The sequence below is a fragment of the Rhincodon typus genome, chromosome 6 (genome assembly GCF_021869965.1).
Source record: "Rhincodon typus isolate 14 chromosome 6, sRhiTyp1.1, whole genome shotgun sequence".
Lineage (NCBI taxonomy): Eukaryota > Metazoa > Chordata > Chondrichthyes > Orectolobiformes > Rhincodontidae > Rhincodon > Rhincodon typus.
The window spans coordinates 36,082,269-36,107,027 of NC_063337.1; the positions used below are offsets into that span (position 1 = coordinate 36,082,269).

The window sequence follows — 24,759 nt, forward strand, 5'->3', positions numbered from 1 at the left end:
CTGCAGAGAAAGTATGGTAGTCCTGTAATATAAACAGAACATTCCAATAATAGATCAGGCAGCACCAATCGAGAGAGCCGGTCATTTGAAGTCAATTTTTATTTTTAATTCCGATATTAGATTTTTATATTATTTTGGATTTCCAGCTTCTGTGGTATTTTAATTTTGTATATCTACGTTAGTGATTGTTGCAATACTTAACGTACATAAATGTACCGTCCTGTATAGATTTCCCATAATATATTAAATAGTATTATTTCTTGTCGCACAGATGCACCCTGCATATTTAGTGGAATGCAAATTGGAATATTGGATCCTCATCAATCACTCTTTGGATCCCATGAATCCGGGCAGAGTTGGAATCTAACAAGTGATCGCGAAGAGATTAATGAGCACCCAGACCAGTTTGCACCATATGTTGGAATCTTTGATAGCACCAAAGAGACCTTTAAAGATGGCTTTTTTTCAGGTACCATATTCAGGTTCCCTCTCCGTAAGAAACCATCCTACATCAGCAACAATGTGTACAATAAAGATAAAGTTCTTGAGTTGTTTGAGTCCTTCAAAGCTGATGCAAGTTCCCTTCTACTTTTCCTGAAAAATGTGCAGCGCGTAACTCTGTACATCAGGGAATCCAATGGCACGGAGAGAATCCTCTTCCGCGTGATTGCGTCCGAGGGTAAAGAGCTGAAACATGAGAGGTCAAACTCCTTAAAAATCCTAAGGACTGCTGCAGATCGCTACTGCAATAATATTCCAAGCAACAATATAACATGTGTGACGTACCACGTAAACATTGTGACTGAAGATGTAGCTTCAAAAAATGTAGATGAAATGTCTTGGCTTGTTTGCAACAGTGTGGGAGGCAGAGGGATGTGCAATGAACTGGACTGTTTGGCTGAAGATTTGAAGTACATTCCTAATATTGCCATTGCCATGCCTCTGCTGTGTAATGAGGAGGTGAAAGGAGCTGTACCTCGGTTCATAGGACGAGCTTTCTGCTTCCTTCCTTTACCTCCCAGTGAAGAAAGCAAGACTGGCCTGCCAGTGCACATCAGCGGCTTCTTTGGATTAACAGATAACAGAAGAAGTATTAAGTGGCGGGAAGTGGACCAGTGGAGAGACCCAGCTGCGCTATGGAATGAGCTCCTCATTAATAACGTAGTTCCAAAAACTTATGCCACCCTGGTTCTAGAAGCCATCAAGCGAATGCAAGCTGAAAAAGATCACGATTCTCCATTAACTCCTGAGGCCATTCACAAAGTATGGCCTGATGTCAGCAAGATCCGAGTGCACTGGAAGCCAATTTTAGAGCCTCTTTTTAAGGAACTGATTGAACATCCAGTCATCTATTCAATGAGTAACCACTGGGTGAAAGTTGACTTGGTTTATTTCTGTGAAATGGACAACAGCAAGGCGTGTACAGAAACTGTTCTCAACTTCCTTAATAAAGCAGGAATACAGATAGCCCGAGTGCCTGAAAATGTCTTTAATGCTGTTCAGGCCTACAATTCGGATGCAAAGAACCTAAAGAGAGTCAGTCCTGCTCTGGTACGGCAGGTGATTCGGAAATTCAAACACCGAGGCAGTGCGGAGGAAAAGCTCCAGCTTCTGGAGTATGTGCTAACTGACCACAACTTTGGAGAATTGATCGGACTCGAGCTCCTTCCACTACAGAATGGGAATTTCATATCTTTTGATTCATCCACAGCAGATAAGGATGCCATTTACATTACCACGGACAATCATCCCAGGTACATTTCAGCAAGATGTTCCATGTTATAATGACAGAAAGTATTGGTGGGCTTATTGTTTAACAACATAATTGAGATTTAAACTGGTGGGATAGGGTTGGATGAGATTCAGAGATGTGTGGTTAGTTTTTTTTTTGGAGAGCTAACAAGAAGAAAATGGCTAAGGAAGTTTGGCAAATGTCACCTTTGATTATTTGTTCTTATTAATTCATTCATGGGATCTGTGCATTCCTCGCAAGACCAGTATTTGTTGCCTATGCCTGAGTAGCCTAGCAGACCAACCTACAGGGTAGTTAAGAATCAACCACATTAAGGTGGATCTGGAGATGGGGTAGGATTGCCTGTTTCCTTCCCTGTAGGACATTAGTGAGCCAGATGTGTTTTAACATCAAACTATAATGGTTTCACAGTCAACATTACTGAGAGCAGTTTTAAAACAAAAATCCAGATTTATTAATTAAATGGCAGGGGTTTGAACACATGTCCCCAGAATTTTGGGCCCTGGGCCTCAGAATTACCACCATGTCGCCACCTTCCCTGCAAGTGTACCTATATTGCCAGCCCAATACTTGGTCAAAATCCTGGTACAGCCTTCCTGACAGTATTGTGGTTTTCTCTACATCTCAGAGACAGTCAAGGTTCCAGAAGACAGCTTACCACTCCAGGGTAATTGCAGCTGGGTAATGGATGGTGGCCTAGCCAGCAATGTCCACATCCCACGAACAAATAAAACACAAATGCACTAAAAGTACTGAAAACTCAATTGTTAAAAGTTAGGTTAGGAAATGATTGTGAATTTGTTGTTGATGATCAAAAAAATTGCAGTGTAATTTAATAAATACTTGAAAGACTGGCTGTGCTTAAAATTGATAAGCTGTCCAAAATGGATGGCCCGAATCCCAGGTTGCTATGACAAGTGGATGTGGAGATAGTTTAAGATCTTGGAATAATCTTCTAATCTCTAATTATAGAGTCATAGAGACATACAGCATGGAAGCAGACCCTTCGGTCCAACCACTCCATGCCGACCATAGTCCCGAACTAAACTAGTCCCACCTGCCTGCGCTTGGCCCATATACCTCCAAACATCTCTTATTCATGTACTTATCCAAATGTCTTTTAAACATTGTAACTGTACCTGCATCCACCATTTCCTCTGGAAGTCCATTCCACATATGAACCACTCTCTGTATGAAAAAAATCATCCCTCATGTCTTTTTTAACTGTTTCTCTTCTCACCTTAAAAATATGCCCCCAAGTCTTGAATTCCCCCACTCTATGGAAAAGACACCTGCCATTCATCTTATTTCCACCCCTCATGATCTTATGAATCTCTGTAAGGTCACCTCGCAACTTCCTATGCTCCGGTGAAAAAAAAAATCCAGCCTATCCAGCTTTCCCTATAACTCAGACCCTACATTCCCAGCAACATCCTGGTAAATATTTTCTGCAACCTCTCCAATTTAATAATAGCCTTCCTATGTGACTGGATCTGGGCACAGTTCTCCAGAAGAGGCCTCACCAACACCCTGTACAACCTCAGCATGACATCCCAACTCCTATACTCAAAGGTCTGAACGCAAACATGCTAAATGTCTTTTTAACAACACCACCACCACCACCAGCCCCAACCCCCCCCCTCCTCTACATGTAACTCAAGCTTCAAAGAGAGTGGCAAGATACCAGCTCAATGAAAAGGGGTAAATATGACCTATTTCTTTAAGGAAGGGCATGAAGACATTCCCACTAATTGCACACTGCTCAGATTAATGTCAGAGATGAAGAAGGTTTTACAAACATTAGTTGAGGGATTTGGGGGCAATGTGGGGTACTTGGAAAGGTCTGAATTAATTAAGAAGGGCCAGCATTTATAGAAGCCAGATGGGGAGTGCAGTGGTAATGTCACTGGATGAGTAATCAAGAGATCTAGGCTAATGCTGTGTGGGCATGGGTTTAAATTCCACCATGGCAGCTCTGGGATTTTCACTTCAATTAATTAATGAACAAAAAAATTGGAATTGAAAGTTAGTATTAGTAATGTCTGACATAAGTAATGGTGACCCTGATACTCTGTCAAATCCAAATGGTTCACTCATATCCTTAAGGTGAGATGCTGGCCTAGTGTTATCCCAGACTATTACTCTAGAGACCCAGGTAATGATCTGGGGCCTGGGTTCAAATCCTATCATGGCAAATGGTGGAACTTGGATTCAATAAAAATCTGGGATTAAGAGATGACCATGAAACTATTGTCAGATGTCAGGGGAAAACCCATCTGTTGTCCTTACTAGCTTAGCCTACATGTGACTTCAGATCCACAACAACGTGGTTGACTCTTAACTACTCTCAAGGGCAATTCACAATACTCACCAATAATCACATGAAAGTGAACTTGAGTTTTTTTCATGAAGTCATCAAGAAGTTTGATGAAAGAAAGACAGTGAATGTTACCTATATGGATCATCTGAAAGTGTGTGACAAAGTATTAACAACATCTTCCAAACCCGTGACTAATTCCACAAATCCATTCCAAACCACGTGGGAATGCTACCAACTGAAAATTCCTTTTGTAGCGACATTCCATCCAGACTTTGAAATATATTGTCGTTCTCTCACTGTTGCAGGGCCAAAATCTGGGAACTCCCTTCCTAATAGCTTTGTGGGTGCACCTACCCCATACAGACTGCTACAGTTCAAGGAGGTGACCACCATCGCCTTCTCAAGGCTAGTGAAGCCCACATTCCATGAACAGATTTTTTTCTAAAATATTATAAAAGATTCTTTAAAAGCTCTTTACCTTCCAATGGCTTAATATCTGTGGTGATGACTTGGAACTTGCTCTCTATGTAAGTGCTGTGAGTGAAGTAGGTCACTAATTTCAAAAGCAAATTGGATAGGAAGTGGAGGGAAATAAACATGCAAGGCTGCAGGAATAGAATGTGATAATGGAATTGATGAGATTACTCTACAGAGAGCTAGTATGGACATGATGGTCTGAGTGGCTTGCCTCTGCTCAAATGACTCTTTGATGCTAAGAACTGTATTAGTCTTTATCAAAGATGAAGATATTGGAGGGAAGGAGGTAAATCTGAAATGGCTGACAGTGAGTTACAATCCAACAATGAATAATTTTGATTTGGCTGCATTAATTAGTCTAAAGGAAGTTGAGACAATAAGGCTAGATGGCATTCATCCTGGAATCTTAAGGTAATAAATTGTCTAAGCCTTAGTAATTATAACACATTTCTGTTGAATGTGTTATGAGCTAGCGGGCTGGCCAATGTGGCTTGTATTTTTTAGGCAACCAGTATGGCAAATCTAATCTGAGTAATTTTAGCCACTCAGTATACTGTCTTTGGTGAACATTTTAGCATCTTGAGGATGAGACCATCACACACCTAGGTGAAAAGAAAATAGTTGAAAGTATCCAGGATTTACCTTAAAAGATCTTTCAAGGGAGTAAAATACATAACACAATAATGGATGGATATGTTTACATTGATTTAATACTTCCTCAAATGCAAGGTTTTACTAGAGAATGTTAAGTGATACGGAATTCGTATCATTTGTAGTTAGTAACAACTACAAGATTTTGTTTCAGGGCCACTAGAGTTTGCAACATAACACTAAATTAAAAGGCATGGTGTCAAAATACCAAATTGTCACATGGAGGACAAAACAGTGATCCATTGGAAACCTAACAGAGAAAGAAGGCTATAAAACTGATAAATGAACTAAATGTAAATGTGTGATAATGAAAAAGAGACACAGCAATAACAGTCTAAACAGAAGAAAGATCAGTGTTGTTGGAGAGCAGAGGGATTTGGGTGTCCAGGTTCATCTCTTGGAAGGTGGAGTGGCCTGGAGTCACCCATGTAGAGACTGAAGTGAGCCAATGCCAGAGCAGCCGGAGTAAAAGTCATGCCTCATTTCTCATGGCCATCAGCCCAATTCTTCAGATCAGCACAATGTCTGTTGTTACCTTCACCCCTTAACCCCTCAACTCCATTAACCCATCCAGCCCCTTAAACCACTCACTCATTAAACAAAACTCTCAAGCCCTACCGTACCAGTGGGAGTCACTGAAAATTTCATATGTGTGTCAAATTAAATAAACATCATTTGAATATGCTGTTTATACTAATTAGCAGAAGCTGAACATTTAAATGTAATTTTTACAGCAGCTCAAGCCCATGTCAATCATTTATCTGTCTCTTTTTCTCTGTTCCCTCTTTCTTTGCAATTATTTGTACTGCTTCAAGAATTGAATTTTAATTTCTTTGAATACTGAAGAGCAACCTTCTTGTGAACGGTAGCAAAGCTTGCATTTTCAGTTATGTTATCTTCTGAGAGCTGTTAATGTTTCATAACACCACTCGTAAGCAGAAGTGGCTGTTGGTTGTCCTTGGATCCCACAGTGGATTGTCATCAGTTATTCTAACTTTATTCCTAACTGAGTGACAAAATAGTTCAGTGTTTCAGTGAGGTGCGTGGTCCCTTTGGCTGTGAAACACAGCGTTGATCTTGGAGCATGTTGTTTACAAGGGTGTATGAGAATCTAAGCTTTGATTTTTTTCAATAGGTCTCTTTTCCCAGGATTGGAGAGAAGATTTCTAGCTGAAAATCTGAAGCCATCTGTGTTGTCTGCATTGAGGAAAGCTGCTGAAAGTCGAGGTAAAGCACTTGATAAATAACTGCAGCTATTTACAGCAACTGTAAACAGAGCTGGTTTAAATTCTGTTCAGTTGCTTGCAAGCATTCGGGTTTGGCTTCATTGCAGCAGAGTATTATCAGATTGTCATATTAAGAAACTACAAACCCTCAGGCAGTAAGATGTCGTGAGACTTGTTGCGTTGCAAATGTGTAGTTCTGTCAAATGGAATTTCCTGCTTGCTTGGGATGAGTTCTGGGGGCTGAAGAGTTCACAAAACGGTTTTTCCAAAGGTATCAGGTTGAAGGTGGAACCTTCACTTCTGCTGTAACTCTGGTGGGTGAGTTGTGAGTGGGAGTTTAGATCAGCACCAAATTATGGTTCCGTACGTATGGCCAGTCTCATAAAAGTGACCTGGGCCAGAGATGGAGACTTCCGATGCAAGGAGTTGCCACATTCTTGGTCCTCAGGGAAATGAAGGGAACTTCCTCTGACTTTGCTAACTGGCAGGATCTGTGTAGGTGAATCCTGGCACTTGTACCTCCCCACTCAGTGGATTTTATTTTAGCTCAGATACAGTAGTTTATGAGCACTTTGTTATAAAGTAATGGTGTATTTTTTCTCAGGAGTACATGCTTTGCTCAGAGCTAAGTGCTCACTGAAAAGTACTGCAGCACATTTTTAATAGCTGTTTCAAACTCTGCATAACTAGGTTGGAACACCTTTATTTAAAAAATGCAAAATGCAAGAATTGCGGATGCTGGAAATCTGAAAAAGAGACAAATTGCTGGAGAAACTCACAGGTTGTAGAATCCCTACAGTGCAGATAGATGCCATTATGCTCTTTGAGTCTGCACTGACCATCTGAAGAACATCCAGCCCCCCACCCTGTCTCTGTAACCCTGCGTTTCCCATGGCTAACCCACCAACCTGCAATCTCTGGACACTACAGAGCAATATAGCATGGCCAAGCCATCTAACCTACGCATCTCTGGAATGTGGGAGGAAACCAGAGCACCCAGAGGAAACCCACGTAGACACAGGGAGAATATGCAAACTCCACACATATGATCGCCTGAGATTGGAATCAAATTCAGGTCCCTGGTGCTGTGAGGCAACAGTGCTAAGCCCTGAACCACCGTGCCACCCCAATACAGAAAAAGCTGTAACATATAAAATGCAGAGCATCGGTGCAGAGACAGGAGAGTTAATGTTTCAGGTCCAGTGACTCTTTCGAACATCCTTGTTTTTTCAGCAATCTAGATTCACAAAGTAGAGGGTAGGTACAGCAAAGTGACTCTCTGCAGACACCATGGCCTGTTTGTAAATGGGGGGGAAAAGCTTAGAGCCTATTGTTTAATAGTGGGGCCAGGAAGAGCACTGCTTCTCTTCCTGGTCAACAAGAGAAATTTCAACTGAATATTTCCTTGGTCTGTTTAAGCTTGGAGCCCTCTTCTATCAGGCTTTCCTTGGTGCAGTCAGCACTCTACCTGAGTTGCATGGCCAGTAGTAGACTCATGTTTGGTGTGCCTTGTGGCAACAGATGCTATTAGGGACTTGGCCTGCCTTTGGTGAGGACCTCTAAAGCTGTTCAGAACCTGTCCATTTAAACAGTGTGGATTGTGAGTGTCCGATAGATGATGTGACAGAATTTGGCAGCATGGGATTGAAAAAATGGACCGAACATGACTCCGCACCAAATTCTAGCCTGCCTGCCTTGTTTATGCTGCAGCGTTTCAAGAAGGCAACTCACCACCACCTTCTCCAGGGTAACTAGGGATGGACAATAAGTCCTAGCCAGGCAGCAACACCCACATCCTGCAAGTGAGTAAAACAAAAGCTGCCCTTTTTTGCTCCTGGCCTAGAAATTTCAGGCGTAGTCTGTTTTAAACCAGGCTATAAACTTTGATGGGCAATTGATTAATTTTGTATAAGCACATTTGAAAACCTGGACTATTCAGTTCTTTGCAGGGTAGTGTCTGATAATATGTGAATGCCTCAGTGTGAGTAGAAGTTTCAATCGGCATTTCGCAGCACTTTTGGGAAAATATTAATCTCTGTACTAATGCAACAAACCTGCCAACAGGGATCATGTACGTTCACTTAGTGGTTTAAGAGCATTTGTTTTTGATACGGATCCAGTAGCAGGATTCACACTAGAAAATTATGTTCAAACAGAATCTCATTTTCACTGATGCTGAACAGAAGTCAGTAATGGAACCAATGGTTATTTACAAAACAATTATGGCTTTTGAGTTGTACGTCTCCTGTATGAATTTAAAAGTCCATTTATCCATTTGGGTTAAATTACAAATCCATTGCAGTGACTGAAAGGTCTATTTTTGTCTAATTACTATGAAACTGTAGCCTGATTATTCTGCTGGTATTACATAATTTCTTTTCTGGTTTTTATGTTAAGACTTTGAAGGGTCAAGATCCACTTTCTGGAGCTCTATTCTCTCTCCTATATATATATATATAAAAAATGTGGTACAAAAAAGAACTTCCTGAATAATGAGCTATAAAGGTACCTCCAAAGATTGGGAAAAACCACACTACAGACAAAATTATTTGCTTGAGAATACGAGGGTGGATAGTTTGATGTGAAATCCAATGGTGTAAAGCCCTCTTTTTAAACATTAAACATGACCAGATGATTTGTAACTAACAGTCTGAAATTCAATATGTATCTAATGTTACTATACATAAGATATGTAATATTTTATTCTGCTATAATTAGCAATCTAGATTGTGAAGAGAAGAAATTTATGGAAGGGCTTTAACCTCCCAGTAACATATTTCATTGGATCAGATTCCCACGGTCTCTACCTCCAGCCTTCATTAAATTGAATCAAACCTCTCTGAGGCATTCTTTTAAAAAAAAACACACTAAAAAGAAAACTGAAAACCATAAGATGATACACAGCCAAGTTGGCAGTGGTAATGGCAAGGCAGTAGCCGGGTAAATGCAGAGAAGTAGATGAGGTAAAGGAATACAACCAAGGCTTAGAGAATGCAGGCCCTGGAGCAACGAGTAGGGAAAGAAACAAAATGATCAATAAAGTAGCAGAAATTTCAAGCAGAGGTTGTAAATGGAATAGCATACAGAGACAGCAGGCATCGTGCTAAATAACCAGCAGTTGTGGAAGGAGGGAAACCCAGGGCAAATACATATAAATCTCAGTGATCAGATAGCAGTGTGAGCAATAAGAGCAGGATAGAGCCAGAGCATCAATAGAAAGGTGGTGAACTCGAGGTGACAAGACAGGTCAGAAAGTGTGCTGCATAGAAGCATTACATATGACTCTCAAATTGTGTACTGTTTAAAAATAATCACGCATTCTACATGCAATTATGTGATTACATTTATGCTATCTGTTTGTATATCTATTATGTATATTATGAATTAATACTCAGTTGAGAACTTATCTGAAAGGAAACCATATTCACAGTTGAAGTTTCGTGCTTGTGTGATTTGGTGTCAAATAAAAATAATATATCGGAAATTGAAATGGAAAAACAAAAACAGAAATTGCTAGAAAAGCTTAGCAGGCCCGGCAGCATCTTTGGAGAGAAATCAGAATTAATGTTTTAGGTCCAAGCACAAAATGGAAAAACTATGGCTTATGTGCACAAATTGAAATATTGTGCCCTTTAATGTGAAGTTATGCATGAGGAGTCTGTGTTTTTAAATTCTACTCAATACTTTAAGTAGCATTTGTTATTTGTAAAACTGAGCAACTCTAATACTGTATTTTCTTGAGTAATGGTTGCTTTTGTGTAACAGTCAACCTTGACATTTGGGCAAAAATGATTTTTTGTATGCCTCATGTTTAAGTTGAACCAACCTTTTTTAGTCAAAAATCCAAACTTATTGTATTTCGCACCGCTTGCTTCTGAAGTCAGACTCCTCCTGTGGCTAACCTACCTTTGGAGGGTGGGTTTGGTGGGAACAGTTTTTGACCTCTTAACTCTGCAATATTTGCGATTTTTAACAGCTTAAAAATGTTAAGTATCATGGACAAAGTTTTAGTCAAATAGTCTGAGGTTGAGTGTATATGATTTTTCTCTGTTAGTGCTTTTAGAAGAGATTTGCACTGCTGTTGCATCTGCTTGTAAATTTTGACTTGATGCTTCAAAAACCCGGAAGAAATGTGCCCTGCCTGCAGATCATTTCCACGCTTGTAATTTTAGAAAAGAGCAGAATATTAGTGTTTACCGAGCTGCTTTCAGGCTGTGAATGACAACAGGAGCAGTGAGGAACAATATCAGTCACTTTGCTGCACTGACCAATCAGGAGATGTTTGCTTTTGTTTGGTTTATGAACTGTTGCTCTTCTCACATCTTTGTCCAGAATCTGTAAAATGATAATAGCCAGTGATGGATGGTTTTGAGGATAATACTTCTTTGTGGTTATTTTCTCTTTCAAAAGAAAAGTGATTTTTAATAAGTAGTGTCTCCTTCTGTAACCTAACATTTGCTGTAACTAGCCCTACGAATTCCTACTCACCTCACTGAAAGATCCAGCTGATGTAGCAAATACAGCTCCCACCATATTCACCTATCTATAATATATAAAAGCAAAGTATCACGAATGCTGAAAATCAGAAATGCTATAGAAACTTGGTGGGCCTGATAGCATCCATATAGAGAGAAACAGCATTAATATTTTGAGTCCAATACTGACTCTTTTGAACTGAAGGAGGAAGGAAAATGATACGTTTTATGTTGTTGACAAAAGGAGGGAAGGAGCAAGTGGAACTGATTGTGAGGCTGCTCAGAACAAAAGGTAAAGGGAGTTGCTAATGGTGGTGGGGGAGTGATATAGATACATAATAGATGCTAATGGTTGGTCTGAATAGTAGAAAATAGATTGGCTTTACTGAGAGCAAACGCATGCAAACCAGACCTTGGTGGAGAGTGAATGTAATCAAAATTGAGGACGGTATTAATGCTCTGAAGTTGTTGAACTCAACATTGACTTCTGAGGGCAATAGAGTGCGTAACAAGAAAATGAGGTGCTGTTCCACCAGCCTGCATGAACTTTGCTGGAACACTACAGTCAGCCAAGGACAGAAGTGTTAGGAGTTGGGCCATTTCAAGTAGATAATTACGAAAAAGGAAATCTGTAAATGTGCCTGGTCAGGGACTGAGCTTGGTGCCTGGGACAGGGGGATTGCTGTGAGATAAATAATAAATGGTCACAGTAAAGGGATAATCAATTAGCTTGTTTCAAAACCCCATCAAATTGAATAATTACATTCTTCCAACAATAGCAATGCCATTGAGAGTTAATGGTACGTAGATTTGAGGTTTGACCTGTCTTGTGACTTCCAGCAGTGCATTCTCAGCAGAATGTCTTTGTGTATATTCCATCTCATATTTCAAGTATATTAAAAACAGAAATGTCTTAATCCTTCACCAATTATGACTGTGTTTTAAATTAATTATTATTCATGAATAGACATTGTTTATTTACTGGTGGAATATGCCAAATTTGCCAGTTTGTCAATTCCCCACATAAGTTATTTTGCAGCCAAAATCTGAGATGAACAGTTTTCCTAAGTGTAACTGATACTGCTTTGTGTAAATGGAACTTTTAAAGTGATTTTTCTTTCATTCATCTGTTGCAGTCAACAGCTGGCACCAAGTATTGGATTTGATCTTTCCTGTCATTTTTCCCTAATGCTGCTGTAGGCCTGTACTAGAGATTAATGGAGTTACTATTTATTTGATATGCTGTATGCTTCGGAGTCCATCCAGGAAATTGTCTACGCAGCTGCATTAAATGGCAAGCTTCACGCAAGCTGTTTTCTTAATTCCTACTTGATGATGTCATAACTTGTTTTGGCACTAGTTCTGACAGTAATTTTCTGTCCTTATTTCCCAAGTAGGAGTAAATGCTTTCTTGTGTTCTCAACAATTTTCTTCTTCCTTTCTCCTTTGGCAGTTGCGCAGGGTTGGGGGATGACTTACCCGACTCTGTGAGGCTGGGTTCTGCGCTGGCTGGATAGACCTGTCCTGAGCTGCACACTCTGCTACAGCTGGAGCAAGTGGTGTTTACTGGGTAGATGGGAAGCTCGGGAATCTGCACGCTCTTTCTGCTGCTTGCGTGAGGCCTTTATGTGCTCCAGTCAGTGGCGCTCAAAGTGGTTGGAGTCTTCGCAGCTGCTTCTCCTCCAGTTAGTGCAATGCTTGGCACATTATATTTGTATGAGGAGGCTTTCTGCTCTCCTAGTCGTTCCTTATCATTGTAGAGTTTGGAGTAGAGAGTTATTAAGGGGGTCTTCTATCAGGCAGGCAGACAGTATGGCCTGCCAATGCACGACCAGTGCCTCGATTATTGGGATTATTATTGGGACACTCGCATTGGTGTGCCCTATCCTGCCAGTAGGCTTGCAGAATGTTTTCTCTCCTACATCTCGGTGAAGGCATCACTGATGGTTTGTAGCTCGGTGTCTGGGTCTGCACACACAGGTTCATCTGCATACTGCTGTTGGAGGTTGCACATTCACCTGCTTCCCCTGTATGTTAGCCTCCACTCCTGCCATTTATTGTTAATTGTATTTATGAAAAGACAGTAAAACGTGGATAAGTTGCCATAATCCGGCACCATTTTTATTACATAAATTATAAAAAGAAATTAATCATGCAAAGTTAGGACAGATTACATTTTTTTGTTCCATGCGTGGCTTTTTGATTTCTTAAGTCCCTACAAGATGCCACCACACTCTGCAGCCACCAGACCTGTCCCTGAGGCTGTAAAACCAATGAGAATGCATGCTGAAGCAGCCCCTGCTGTCACTGACCCGACTTGGAATGTCACCTCTGCCAAAGTTGCCCAAAGCCCATACTCCAGCCACCGCCATAGCTAGGAGACTGTGTCCCAACTGTTGAGGACTAGGGCCCATCTCAACTTCATGGAGTTGGGATGGAGTAAAGTGGTGAGGAAGACAGGAAAGAGCTTTGGTGCAATAATGCAGCCCTGCTTGATTCCAGTTTGCACTTGTATCGGGTCAGCAGTGGATCTGTTGGTGAAGATCTTGGCTTGCATACCATCATGAAGCAGGTGGGGAATGGTGACAAATTTCTGCCAAAAATCAAATTTGAGGATTATATTCACAATCCCTCATGGTTGACAGCCTTTGTGAGATTGAAAAGGCCATGTACAGAGGTTGGTGCAGTTTTTTGCACTTTTGGACCTGCTGTTCACTGAAGATCATGTCTATTGTGCCTCTTGATGTGCAGAAGCCACATTGAGTCTCAGCCACTGGGTGGAGGTGGTTGAAGAGGATTTTCACAATAACCTTTTCCCATGGCGGGCTGTAGGCAAATCCCTCTGTAATTTCCACAGTTTTAAGGGGAGGTATTGGCCTAGTGGCATTATCGCAGCACTGTTATTCTAGAGACCCAGGTAATGGTCTTGGGACTCTAACGAGGCAGGTTAGACAAAGGAGAGCCAATAGATGCTATCTACTTGGACTTCCAGAAGACCTTTGACAAGGTGTTACACAGAAGGCTGCTGAGTAAGATAAGGGCCCATGGTGCTGGAGGCAAGATACTAGTATGGATAGAAGATTGGCTGTCTGGCAGAAAGTGGTGATATAAGGGTCTTTCTCAGGATGGCAGCCGGTGACAAGTGGTGTTTCAAAAGTATCAGTGTTGGGACTGCAACTTTTCACTTTATATGTTAGTGATCTACATGAAGGAACTGAGGGCATTCTGGCTAAGTTTGTAGATGATACACAAAGATAGGCAGTGGGACAGCGAAAGGGAGAACTGCACATACCTGAGTCAGAGATAACACAGTGTGGAGCTGGAGGAGCACAGCAGGCCAGGTAGCATCAGAGGAGCAGGAAAGTTGATGCTTTAGGTCGGGACCCTTCTTCAGAATATGAAGATCTTCCGAAGAAGAGTCCCGACCAGAAACGTCAACTTCCCTGCTCCTCTGATGCTGCCTGGCCTGCTATGTTCCTCCAGCTCCACAATCTGTTAGGCAGAGGGACAGGTAGTATAGAGGAGGTGGTGAGGCTGCAGAAGGATTTGGACAGGTTAGGAGAACAGGCAAAGAAGTGGCTAATGGAATACAAAGTGGGAAAATGTGAGGTCATGCACTTTGGTAGGAAGAATAGAGGCATAGACTATTTTCTAAATGGGGAGAAAGTTCAGAAATCTGAAGTGCAAAGGGACTTGGGAGCCCGAGTCCAGGATTCTCTTAAGGTAAACTTGCAGGTTGAGTCATAGTTAGGAAAGCAAATACGATGTTGGCATTTGTTTTGAGATGACTAGAATATAAAAACAGATGTACTTCTGAGGCATTATAAAGCTCTGGTTAGACCAAGTTTACAGTATCATGACCAATTTTGGGCCCCATACCTAAGGAAGGACGTACTGGCCCTAGAGGGGGACCAGAGGAGGTTCACTAGAATGGTTCCAGGAATGAAAGGCTTAACATGTGATGAACGTTTGAGATCTCTGGGTCTATACTCGATGGAGTTTAGAAGGATGAGGGGGTATCTAATTGAAACTGACAGAATACTGAATGGCCTGGACAGAGTGGAGTTGGGAAGATGTTTCCATTGGTAGGAGAGACAAGGACTCGAGGGCACAGCCTTAGAGTAAAGGGAAGGCCTTTTAGAACGGAGGTAAGGAGAAACCTCTTCAGCCAGAGAGTGGTGAATCTATAGAATTCACTGCCACAGAAGGCTGTGGATGCTAGGTCATTGAGTATATTTAAGACGGAGATTGTTAGATTCTTGACTGTCTAAGGGATCAAGGGTTACGGGGAGAAAGCAGGAGAAGGGTTGAGAAACTTATCAGCCATGATTGAATGGCGGAGCCGACTTGATGAACTGAATGGCCTAATTTCTGCTCCTATGACTTACGGTCTTATTTGAATCTCACCACGGCAGATAGTGGAATTTAAATTCAATAAAAATGTCTGGAATTAGGAGTCTAATGATAAGTCTTTTTACTGTCGAGTAATAAAACACAAGGAAAATACAAGAGAGTGAACACCGTGAAGCAGTTGCTCAACAGCATAATCAACTTTACAATGTAGGGTGAACATTGTAATCAGTAATTGTAATCTGCTTATAATTTTCGATCTCCTGACCTTTAGTGTGTACAGGTGAACCTTTTGTATTTTAAGTCCTTTTTCTTTCTGGTCTTCCTGTTGTAGATTGGAGATCCTAGGTCGTTTCAAGATTGAAAACAGGCTAAGGAAACAATCGTGCAGTAGCTCACGAGATGTCTGTTTTCTGCGGGTCTCACACTGCTGTTTTCTTCTTCCTCTTTTCCTAACCAATAGACTTAAACACTCAGACATTTAGAGCACAAAGGAGGTTGTTCAGCCCACTATGTGCAGCCTGTTCAACGCGTTCTGACTACACTAATTGCATTTTCCTGTTCTTGGCCTATACCCATGGAAACTATGTCAATACAAGTGAATGTCTCAATCATATTTAAGCGTTCCAAGAGTTTCTGACTCACTACTGTTTTTCTCAGGCAGTGAGTTCCAGACAAATTTTTCCTCAACTTTCCTGTTAACTTCCGACCCCTCTACTAATGGAAAATGTGTCTTCCTATCCATCCTATCTGTCTCCCTCATAATTTTATACACCTCCAGCAGGTCCCCTTTGCTTCTCAAAGGAAAACAGTCCCAGCCTATCCATTCTCAAATGACGAAGGAATTGATTAATACTTTGCATCAGTGTTTACAATAAAAGACACTCATTTCAGGATTACTAAATAATTAAGGGGCAAAAGGAGGAGAGGAAATAAATGCAATAACTACCACTAGAAAAGAAGTCCTATGGAGATTAATGGAGCCAATGACTGATTAAACCCGCTGGACCTAATGGAATGGATCCTAGGATATAGAAGAAGTATCTGCAGAGGTGGCGGATACACTGAGAGTAATCTTCCAAGGATCCTCAGATGCAGAAAGAGTTCTAGAGGATTGGAAAACTGCCAATGTAACACCTTTACTTAAAAAGGGAAGGAGACAGAAAGCATTTAACTATAGGCCAATTAGCTTAACATCTGTTATTAGGCGTTTATGATAGACGATGTGATAGCAGAGCATTTTGAAATACATAATATGATCAAACAGAGTCAGCATGGCTTCATGAAGGGGAAATCATGCCTCATATATCTATTGAGATTCTTTAAGGAGGTAACTAGCAGGATAGATGAGGGGGCATCAGTGGATGTAATATATTTGCATCTTCTGAAAATTTTTGATAAAGTACACACATTAGGCTACTTGTCAAGAAATTAGCCCATAATGTTGGAAGTAATATGTTAGCATAGACAGAGGATTGGCTAAATAGTAGAAGAATAAGGAAGTCCGAGTCAGGATGGCAACCTGAAACTGGTAGAGTGCCACAGGGGTCAGAGCTGGGATCACAATTATTTATAATAATGACATGGATGAGGAAAGTGAATGTACTATAGCCAAGTTTGTGGCTGACACAAGAATAGGTGCGAAGTAGTAAGGATGACACGAAGTCTGTAGAGGGATAAAGATTGTTCACTAGTTTAACTAAAACTTGGCAGGTGGAAATTAATGTGGGAAGATATGTGGCTATGCATTTTGGCAGGAAGAATAGGGAAGTTGAGTATTATTTAAATGGAGAAGGGCTGCAGAAAGCTACAGAAAGCTACAGAATAGGGGATTTGGGAGTCCTCATGCATGAACCTTAAAAAGCTACCATCCAAGTTCAGCGGGTAATAGGGAAGGCAAATGGAATGTTGGCCTTTATTTCAAAAGAAATGGAGTATAAAAGTAGGGGTATTTTACTCAAGTTATACAAGACACTAATCAGATCACAGCTGGGATACAGTGCAAAGTTTTGGGCCTTTTTTTCTAAAGAAAGATAGACAAGCACTGGAGATAGTCCAGAGAAGTTTCAATAGGCTCTGATAACAGATATGTAGAGACTGTCACATGAGCATACTAGGCTTGTACTCATTGAAATATAGAAGAATGAGAGGCGCCTTTATTGAAATATACACAATTCTTAGGGAACTTGACAAGATAAATATGGAAAGCTTATTTCCCCTTGGAAGAGTCTAATACCGGAGGGCATAATCTGGGTAAGGGGCCACCCATTTAAGACAGATGAGGAAGAATCTCTTCTCCTCGGAGGCTAACGAATCTGTTGAACTATTTACCATTGAGGGCAGTTGAGGCTGGGTCATTAAGTACATTCAAGGCTGAGACAGACATACAAGATATTTTTATCAATGAGGGAATATAGGGTTACAGGGAAAAGCTAGGAAAGTGGAGTTGAGGATTATCAAATCAGTCATGATGATTTCATCGAATGTTGGAGCAGCCTCAATGGACTGAATGGTCTGCTTCTGCTCCCACATCTTACGGTCTTTCCTTGTAGCTTAGTTCCTCCAGCCCAGGCAGCATCCTGGTATTTTTGGTCTGCACCCACTCTAGTGTAATTACATCCTTCCTTAAAGTGGTGACTAAAACAGCACACAATACACCAGTACTCCAATATTGGGGTAATTTGAATGATTTTGTTTGCTATGATTAATTGATTTCCAAAACAAGAACAAAAGCCATGTCCGTACATTACTATCCAGGAGGTCTGCAGCCTCAGCTAGTAATTGTTGGATTGATTGAGAAAGTTATTCTGAATCATATGTAAGCAAAGAATAGAAAGCAAAAGCAAAACTACACAAGTATACTCTTGACTAAGATATCTACTGTAACAGTGAGGTTTACTTAAGTAACTGGAGAGCACATTTCTATTTTTTTTCAGGTTCATTGCTATATTAATATTTTATTTGATTTAAATTACAGTTCAGCAGCATCTTTTGGGATGTCCAGGTAGGAAAGATTGCAGTGTTGTGTTGGGGTCTGATTTCCATGCATGTTCAACTTGGAGAGTGCTCAAAAAATGCATGCTCCTTGCTGTGTGTATTTTCTTCTGTAATTATGCTATGCAACAAGCCATTGAACAGACTGGTTTAAAGAATTCTAATTTTAACTTTATTGTTGCTGTGAAAGGTGTTTGTGTGGTTTGTGAAGATAGATCCTGCAGAACTTTTAAAGCTAACAATACAAGTTTTTTTTTTAGGTTAATTCAGTTTCATTTATAATATTGTCAGTAAAGCACTCGCGATTAAAGGACACTGCATGCTTTGGTGAAAACATACTGTTAATTGTGATACTATGGAAAGATGGAGTTGCTAGAATCTCAAAGTAACTTGTAAAAATAAATAGGTCTGGTGCTACCCTGTTCCCTGAATTTATTGGTTCTATATTTATTCAGAGCTACTTCCATTAATGTGGTCATTTAGATGATTTTTGAAGCCTTGACACTTAGCAAAATAGGCATTCATTATGTTCATGGCCGGTAATCCAATTCAATAGTCTGTTCCTGCTTTTTCCCACATTCTTTTAGCCCCATGTGCTATATCCATTTTCTCCTTCAAACCATACAATATTTTATCCTCCATTAATTTTTTTGTGGTAATGAATTCCATAGACTCGCCATCCTCATCTCAGTCGTAAATGGCCTATCCCACATCCTTAAGACTGTGACCCCCTGGTTCTGGAGTCCCCCTTCATCATCAGGAGTATCCTTCTTGCTTCTACCCTGTCTGGGAATTTTATAGGTTTCCATGAGATCTGCCCCCCCACCCCCCCCCAGCTCATTCTTCTAAACTCTAGTGACTACAATCCTAACCGAATCAATGTCTCCTCATATGTCAGTCCTGCCATCCCAGGAAACTGTCTGGTAACCTTCGCTGCACTCCCTCTATGGCAAAAACATTCTTGCTCAGATAAGGAGACCAAAACTTCACACAATACTCCAGATGTGGTCTCACCAAGGCCCTATACAATTGCAGCAAGACATTCCTGTTCCTGTTCTCGAATCCACTTGCAGTTAAGGCCAACTTACCATTTGCCTTCTGCAGGTTGCTCACAATTGAAGCCTGCAATGTCCAGATTCATGTACAATATACTCTTTACTTACTCGGCAGATGAGAGTGAATTGGCATCTTAATGAAATGACAAGTTAATTTTGATAGGTCACAATGCTACACAGTCACTGAAAAGCAGCAGGAGTAATAATGACCGTTTGTACATGGTTGCAAAGATAATATTGAGAATGCAGGCTCTTCAGTGATGGTGCAGGTTGCTTACTCCCCCTATACTGTAGTACAATTTCAATTATTTGGAGGTTATGTATTTCATGTAGCCTAATGAAAACTAATGAAAACAAATGAGCAAACAAACTAGACATTTGGGATTGATTGCCTCCAATTTGATTGTTTGCTAGGTGCTTTGGACGGTCTGGGCTATGAATCTTAACAATAGTGGCTGATAAAGTTCTCGATAGTTATAAGATTATGAGCTCAGTAGCAGGAGTAGGCCATTTGGGCCTTTAAGCCTGCTGTGCTGATCTCTTTGTGGCATCACTCCATTTTCCTGCTTGACCCTCAACCGTTGACTCTCTTTTCTGTCCAATGTCAGTTTAATTCTGCTTTGAATAAATTTGATGACCTAGCCTTCATTTCTTTTTGGAGGAAGTGACTTCATGTACTAACAATCTTTTGAGAGCAAAAAACATATCCTAGGTTACATCGTAAAAGGGAGACTTCTTATTCTTAAATTGTGTCCTTTGGCCTTCCCACAGTAGGAATCTATTTCCTAGTATCCATTATATTAAGTCCTTTCAGGATCTTCTATGCTTCAATAGAATTGCCCTTTATTCTTCTAATCCCCAATGGGTTATAGCACAACCTGTTCAACATTTCTGAAGGTATGTTTTTTATCTCCGGCATGTGTTGAGTGAATGTCCTCTGAACTGCTTCTAATGCATTATATATTTTTTTCAGAGAAGGATATGAAAACTGTCCACAGTGTTCCAGATGTGGTCTTACCAGTGCCCTTGCCAGAAGTGGTAAACTTTACTACTTCTGTGTTCCATTCCCCTGGCAGTAAACGTCAACATTCCATTTGCCATCCTAACTGCTGCATACTAACTTCGTGATTCACCCGAACAGCCAAATCCCTTTTGTGCTACCAAGTTTTGCAATCTCTCTCCATTCAAAGAATATACTGCCTTTTAAATCTTTCTGCCCAAGTGGACAAGTTCACATTTTCCCAAATTATACTCCATCTGTCAATACTTTGTCCATTTGCTAAACCCATCATTATTCCTTTGCAGACTCTTATCTTCTCTTGACCATGTACTTTCCAGCTATCTTGGTGTTATTGACAAATTTAGCCACCAGTAGATTCATTCCCTTCATCAAAGTCATTGATAGAGACTTGTCAGTAGGTGAGGCCACAGCACTGATCCCTGTGGCACTCCACCAGTTACACTTTGCTAACCTGAAAAAGATCCGTTGATTACTGTTCTTTGCTTCCAGCTAACGTGAGTTTTTTTTTTTTTGTGCAGTCCTCTCATTTTCCTCTTCCAAATTTGAGTGCTATTTAATTTGAAAACACTTCATGTAATGGCCCAAATAACTTAGAATAGTCAACATCGATAGGGAAAAGGTGCTCACCAAATTATTAAGATTGAGGGCAGATAAGTCCCCGGGCCTGAAGGCCTACATCCTAGGGTATTAAAGGAAGTGGCGGCAGAGATAGTGGATCCATTGCTTACAATATCCCAAAATTCCTTGGACATGGGGAAAAGTTCCAGTAAATGGGAAAAATGCTAATGTAATGCTCTTATTCAAAAAGAGAGCGAGGCAATATCTGGGAAATTACAGATCAGTTAGTTTAATATCTGTTGGCAAAGTGTTAGAATCAGTCATCAAGGAAGTAATATCGGGTCAGTTGGAAAGTCAAAATGCTAACCATCAGAGCCAGCATGGTTTTATGAAGGGCAGATCATGTTTGATTAATTTGCAAGAGTTCTTCAAAGATGTAACAAGCAAAGTGGATAATGGGGATGCTGTAGATGTATTATATCTGGACTTCAGGAAGGCGTTTGATGAGGTGCTGCACTAAGGGTTAATTCACAAGGTTGGATCATATGGGATTTGGGATAGTTTTTTTAGCTTGGATAGGTGACTGGCTGATGGACAGAAGACAGATAGTTGGGATAAATGTTTTCTTTTTCTGGATGGCAAGAAGTAACTAGTGGGGTGCCACAGGGTTAGGCCCCTAGACCCCAGCTTCTTACAATCTACATTAGATACAGGGACAGAGGGCTCAATAGTCAAATTCCCAGACGACATAAAAATAGGCAGATTTGTGGACGACACAAAAATAGGTCGGACGGTAAATAGCAATGAGGATAAAGAACCTTACAATTGAATATAGATGGTTAGCAGAGTGGGCCAAAATGTGGCAGATGGATTTTAACATAGATGTGCGAGGCCATGCATTTTGGTTGGAAAAGTGGGAAGGTGATCTATTATCTAAATGGGGAGAGACTTTGGGGTGCTCTGGTGCAGAGGGATCTGGGTGTCCTCATTCATGAGTTGCAGAAAACTAGCATGCAGGTACAGCAGATAATAAAGAAAGCAAATGGAATGTTGGCTTTTATAGCTAAAGGAATAGAATATAAAGGTAAGGAAGTAGTGTTGCAAGTATACAAGGCATTGGTGAGACCGCACCTGGAGTATTGTGCACAGTTTTGGTCCCCTTATTTGAGGAAAGATATAGTGGCATTGGAGGAGATTCACTAGATTGATCCCAGAGATGAGGGACTCGTCGTATGAAGAGAGATTGAGTAGTTTAGGCCTATACTTTCTGTAAGTTAGAAGAAGAAGGGGAGATCAAGTTGAAGTATTCAAGATGATAAAAGGTACAGATAAAATAGACGTGGAACGGATGCTTTCTGTTGTGGGGCATTCTAGGATGAGGGATCATAGTCTTAGGATAAGGGGGAGCAAATTTAAAATAGAGTTGAGGAGAAACTGCTTCTCCCAAAGGGTTGTGAATCTGTGGAAATCACTACCCCAAAGAGTGGTGGATGCAGGGACAGTGAATACATTTAAGGAGGGGTTAGACAGATGTTTAATTGGTAATGGGTTGAAGGGTTATGGGGAGAAGGCAGGAAAATGGGGATGAGGAGCATATCGGCCATGATCAAATGGCAGAGCAGACTTCGATGGGCTGACTGGCCTAATTCTGCCCCAGTTTCTTATGAATGTATGAACTCTTCAGATGATTTCAGGATAAAAATGTGTTTGATGATCAGCATAATAGAACTAAATATGCATATGAGATTTTTTTTAAAAGGTACTTCTGTTTAGGGTCTGCCTTTAGTTTAAGGTAAACTGGAGGTGTCATGTGGTCTGTTCTGCAGTCTGCCTGACAGAAACCTGGATGGTTTGATTGTTGAGGATTGTTTAAGTGGGAAGAATGTACGAGGTATTTATGCTTAAAAACAATGGTTGCAACCGATGTTCTAACAGCAGATAGATTGGGTGTTGCCAAAGACCCAGAAAAATGTTGAGGATCAGGTAAAATGCAGCTGGACTAGGGCATTCCAAAGTGGTGTTTGGCACTCCAAGTGGTGTTGCCAGCTGAAGCTCCAAGGTAACAGTGACCACAGGAGAGCTTTGAATTCTAACAGCTACCCTCCAGCTGTAGCATACAGCCTCTATAGGCGTCACTGAGAGGATGGGACTGTTTTCAAGCCTCAAAATGGGATCACGGTGGGGAGAAAAGTTTGGGAAGCCCTGAATTAGAGCCCAAAAGTCTCTGTTGTTGTCTGTTGGAATGTGGTTGGAAGCTCAGGCTCTGAAGACACCAAATTCATTGGGATTTAAAATGAGGCCAGAATATTTGCCTAGCTTTAGCTGAAGGGAGAAGTTTCTACGAAAACTTGCAACAGAAAGAGCAGTTCTGGAGTTAAAAGCTTTCAGGTGGGAAAAGGAAGATCAGAAGTAAACCATCAGGAACAAAGAATTATTTGGACTGTATCTGAGTGAATTGAATGTTTACTTGAAGGACATGTTAACATATAACTGTGAAGTTTGCAGATTGGAAAACAGCCAATGTGACACCACTGTTTAAAAAAGGAAGTACACAGAAAGCAGGTAACTAAAGGATTCTCCAGCATCTGCAGTTCCTACTATCTCTAACTAAAGGCCAGTTAGCTTAACTTCGGTAGTGGGGAAAATGCTTGAATCTATCATTAAGGAAGAAATAGCAAGACATCTGGATATAAATTGTCCCATTGGGAACACCCAGCATGGGTTCATGAAGGGTAGGTCATGTTTAACTAATTTGGTGGAATTTTTTGAGGACATTACTTGCATGGTGGACAATGGGGAACCTGTGGATGTGGTGTATCTGGATTTCCAGAAGGCATTTGACAAGGTGCCACACCAAAGGCTGCTACATGAGATAAAGTTGCATGGTATTACAGGTAATGTATTGGCATGGATAGAGGATTGGTTGACCAGTAGAAAGCAAAGAGTAGGGGTAAATGGGTGTTTTTCTGGTTGGCGGCCAGTGGCTAGTGGTGTGCCTCAGGGATCAGTGTTGGGACCGCAATTGTTTACAATTTACATAGATGATTTGGAGTTGGGAGGTAAGTGTGGTGTGTCAAAATTTGCAGATGACTCTAAGATGAGTGGTAGAGCAAAGTGTGCAGAAGACACTGAAAGTCTACAGAGGGATATAGACAGTCTAAGTGAGTGGGCAAAGGTCTGGCAGATGGAGTACAATGTTGATAAGGGAGGTCATCCATTTTGGTAGGAATAACAGCAAAATGTACTATGTTTTAAATGGTAAAAAATTGGGTGTCCTTGTACATGAATCACTAAAAGTAGGATTGCAGGTGCAGCAGGTAATTAAAAAGGCAAATGGAATTTTGTCTGCCATTGCTAGAGGGATGGAGTTTAAAAACGGAGGCTATGCTGCAGCTGTATAGGGTCCTGGTGAGGCCACACCTGGAGTACTGTGTGCAGTTTTGGTCTCCTTACTTGAGAAGGGATATACTAGCACTGGAGGGGGTGCAGAGGAGATTCACTTGGTTGATTCCAGAGTTGGGAGGGTTGGATTAGGAGGAGAGACGGAGTAGACTGGGATTATACTCATTGGAATTCAGAAGAATGAGGGGAGATCTTATAGAAACATATAAGATTATGAAGGGAATAGATAAGGTGGAGGCAGGGAGGTTGTTTCCGCTAGCAGGTGAAACTAGGACTAGAGGGCATCGCCTCAAAATAAAGGGAAGCAGATGTAGGACTGGGGTCAGGAGGGACTTCTTCACCCAAAGGGTTGTGAATCTGTGGAATTCCCTGCCCAGTGAAGCGGTTGAAGCTACCTCGCTGAATGTTTTTAAAGCAAGGCTAGATAAATTTTTGAACAGTAAATGAATTAAGGGTTATGGTGAGCAGGCGGGTAAG

The 24,759-nt window shown here is 41.0% G+C and overlaps 1 protein-coding gene across 1 annotated transcript in view; it reads left to right on the top strand.

Annotated features, from left to right (window-relative positions):
* Positions 1-24,759, top strand: part of sacs (sacsin molecular chaperone) — a 96,118-nt gene that overhangs the window by 39,508 nt on the left and 31,851 nt on the right. The window contains exons 8-10 of the mRNA XM_020530497.2: positions 272-1,754; positions 6,337-6,428; positions 18,230-18,256. Of these exons, the coding sequence (XP_020386086.2) occupies positions 272-1,754; positions 6,337-6,428; positions 18,230-18,256 (1,602 nt within the window). The remainder of the gene's footprint in view (positions 1-271; positions 1,755-6,336; positions 6,429-18,229; positions 18,257-24,759) is intronic.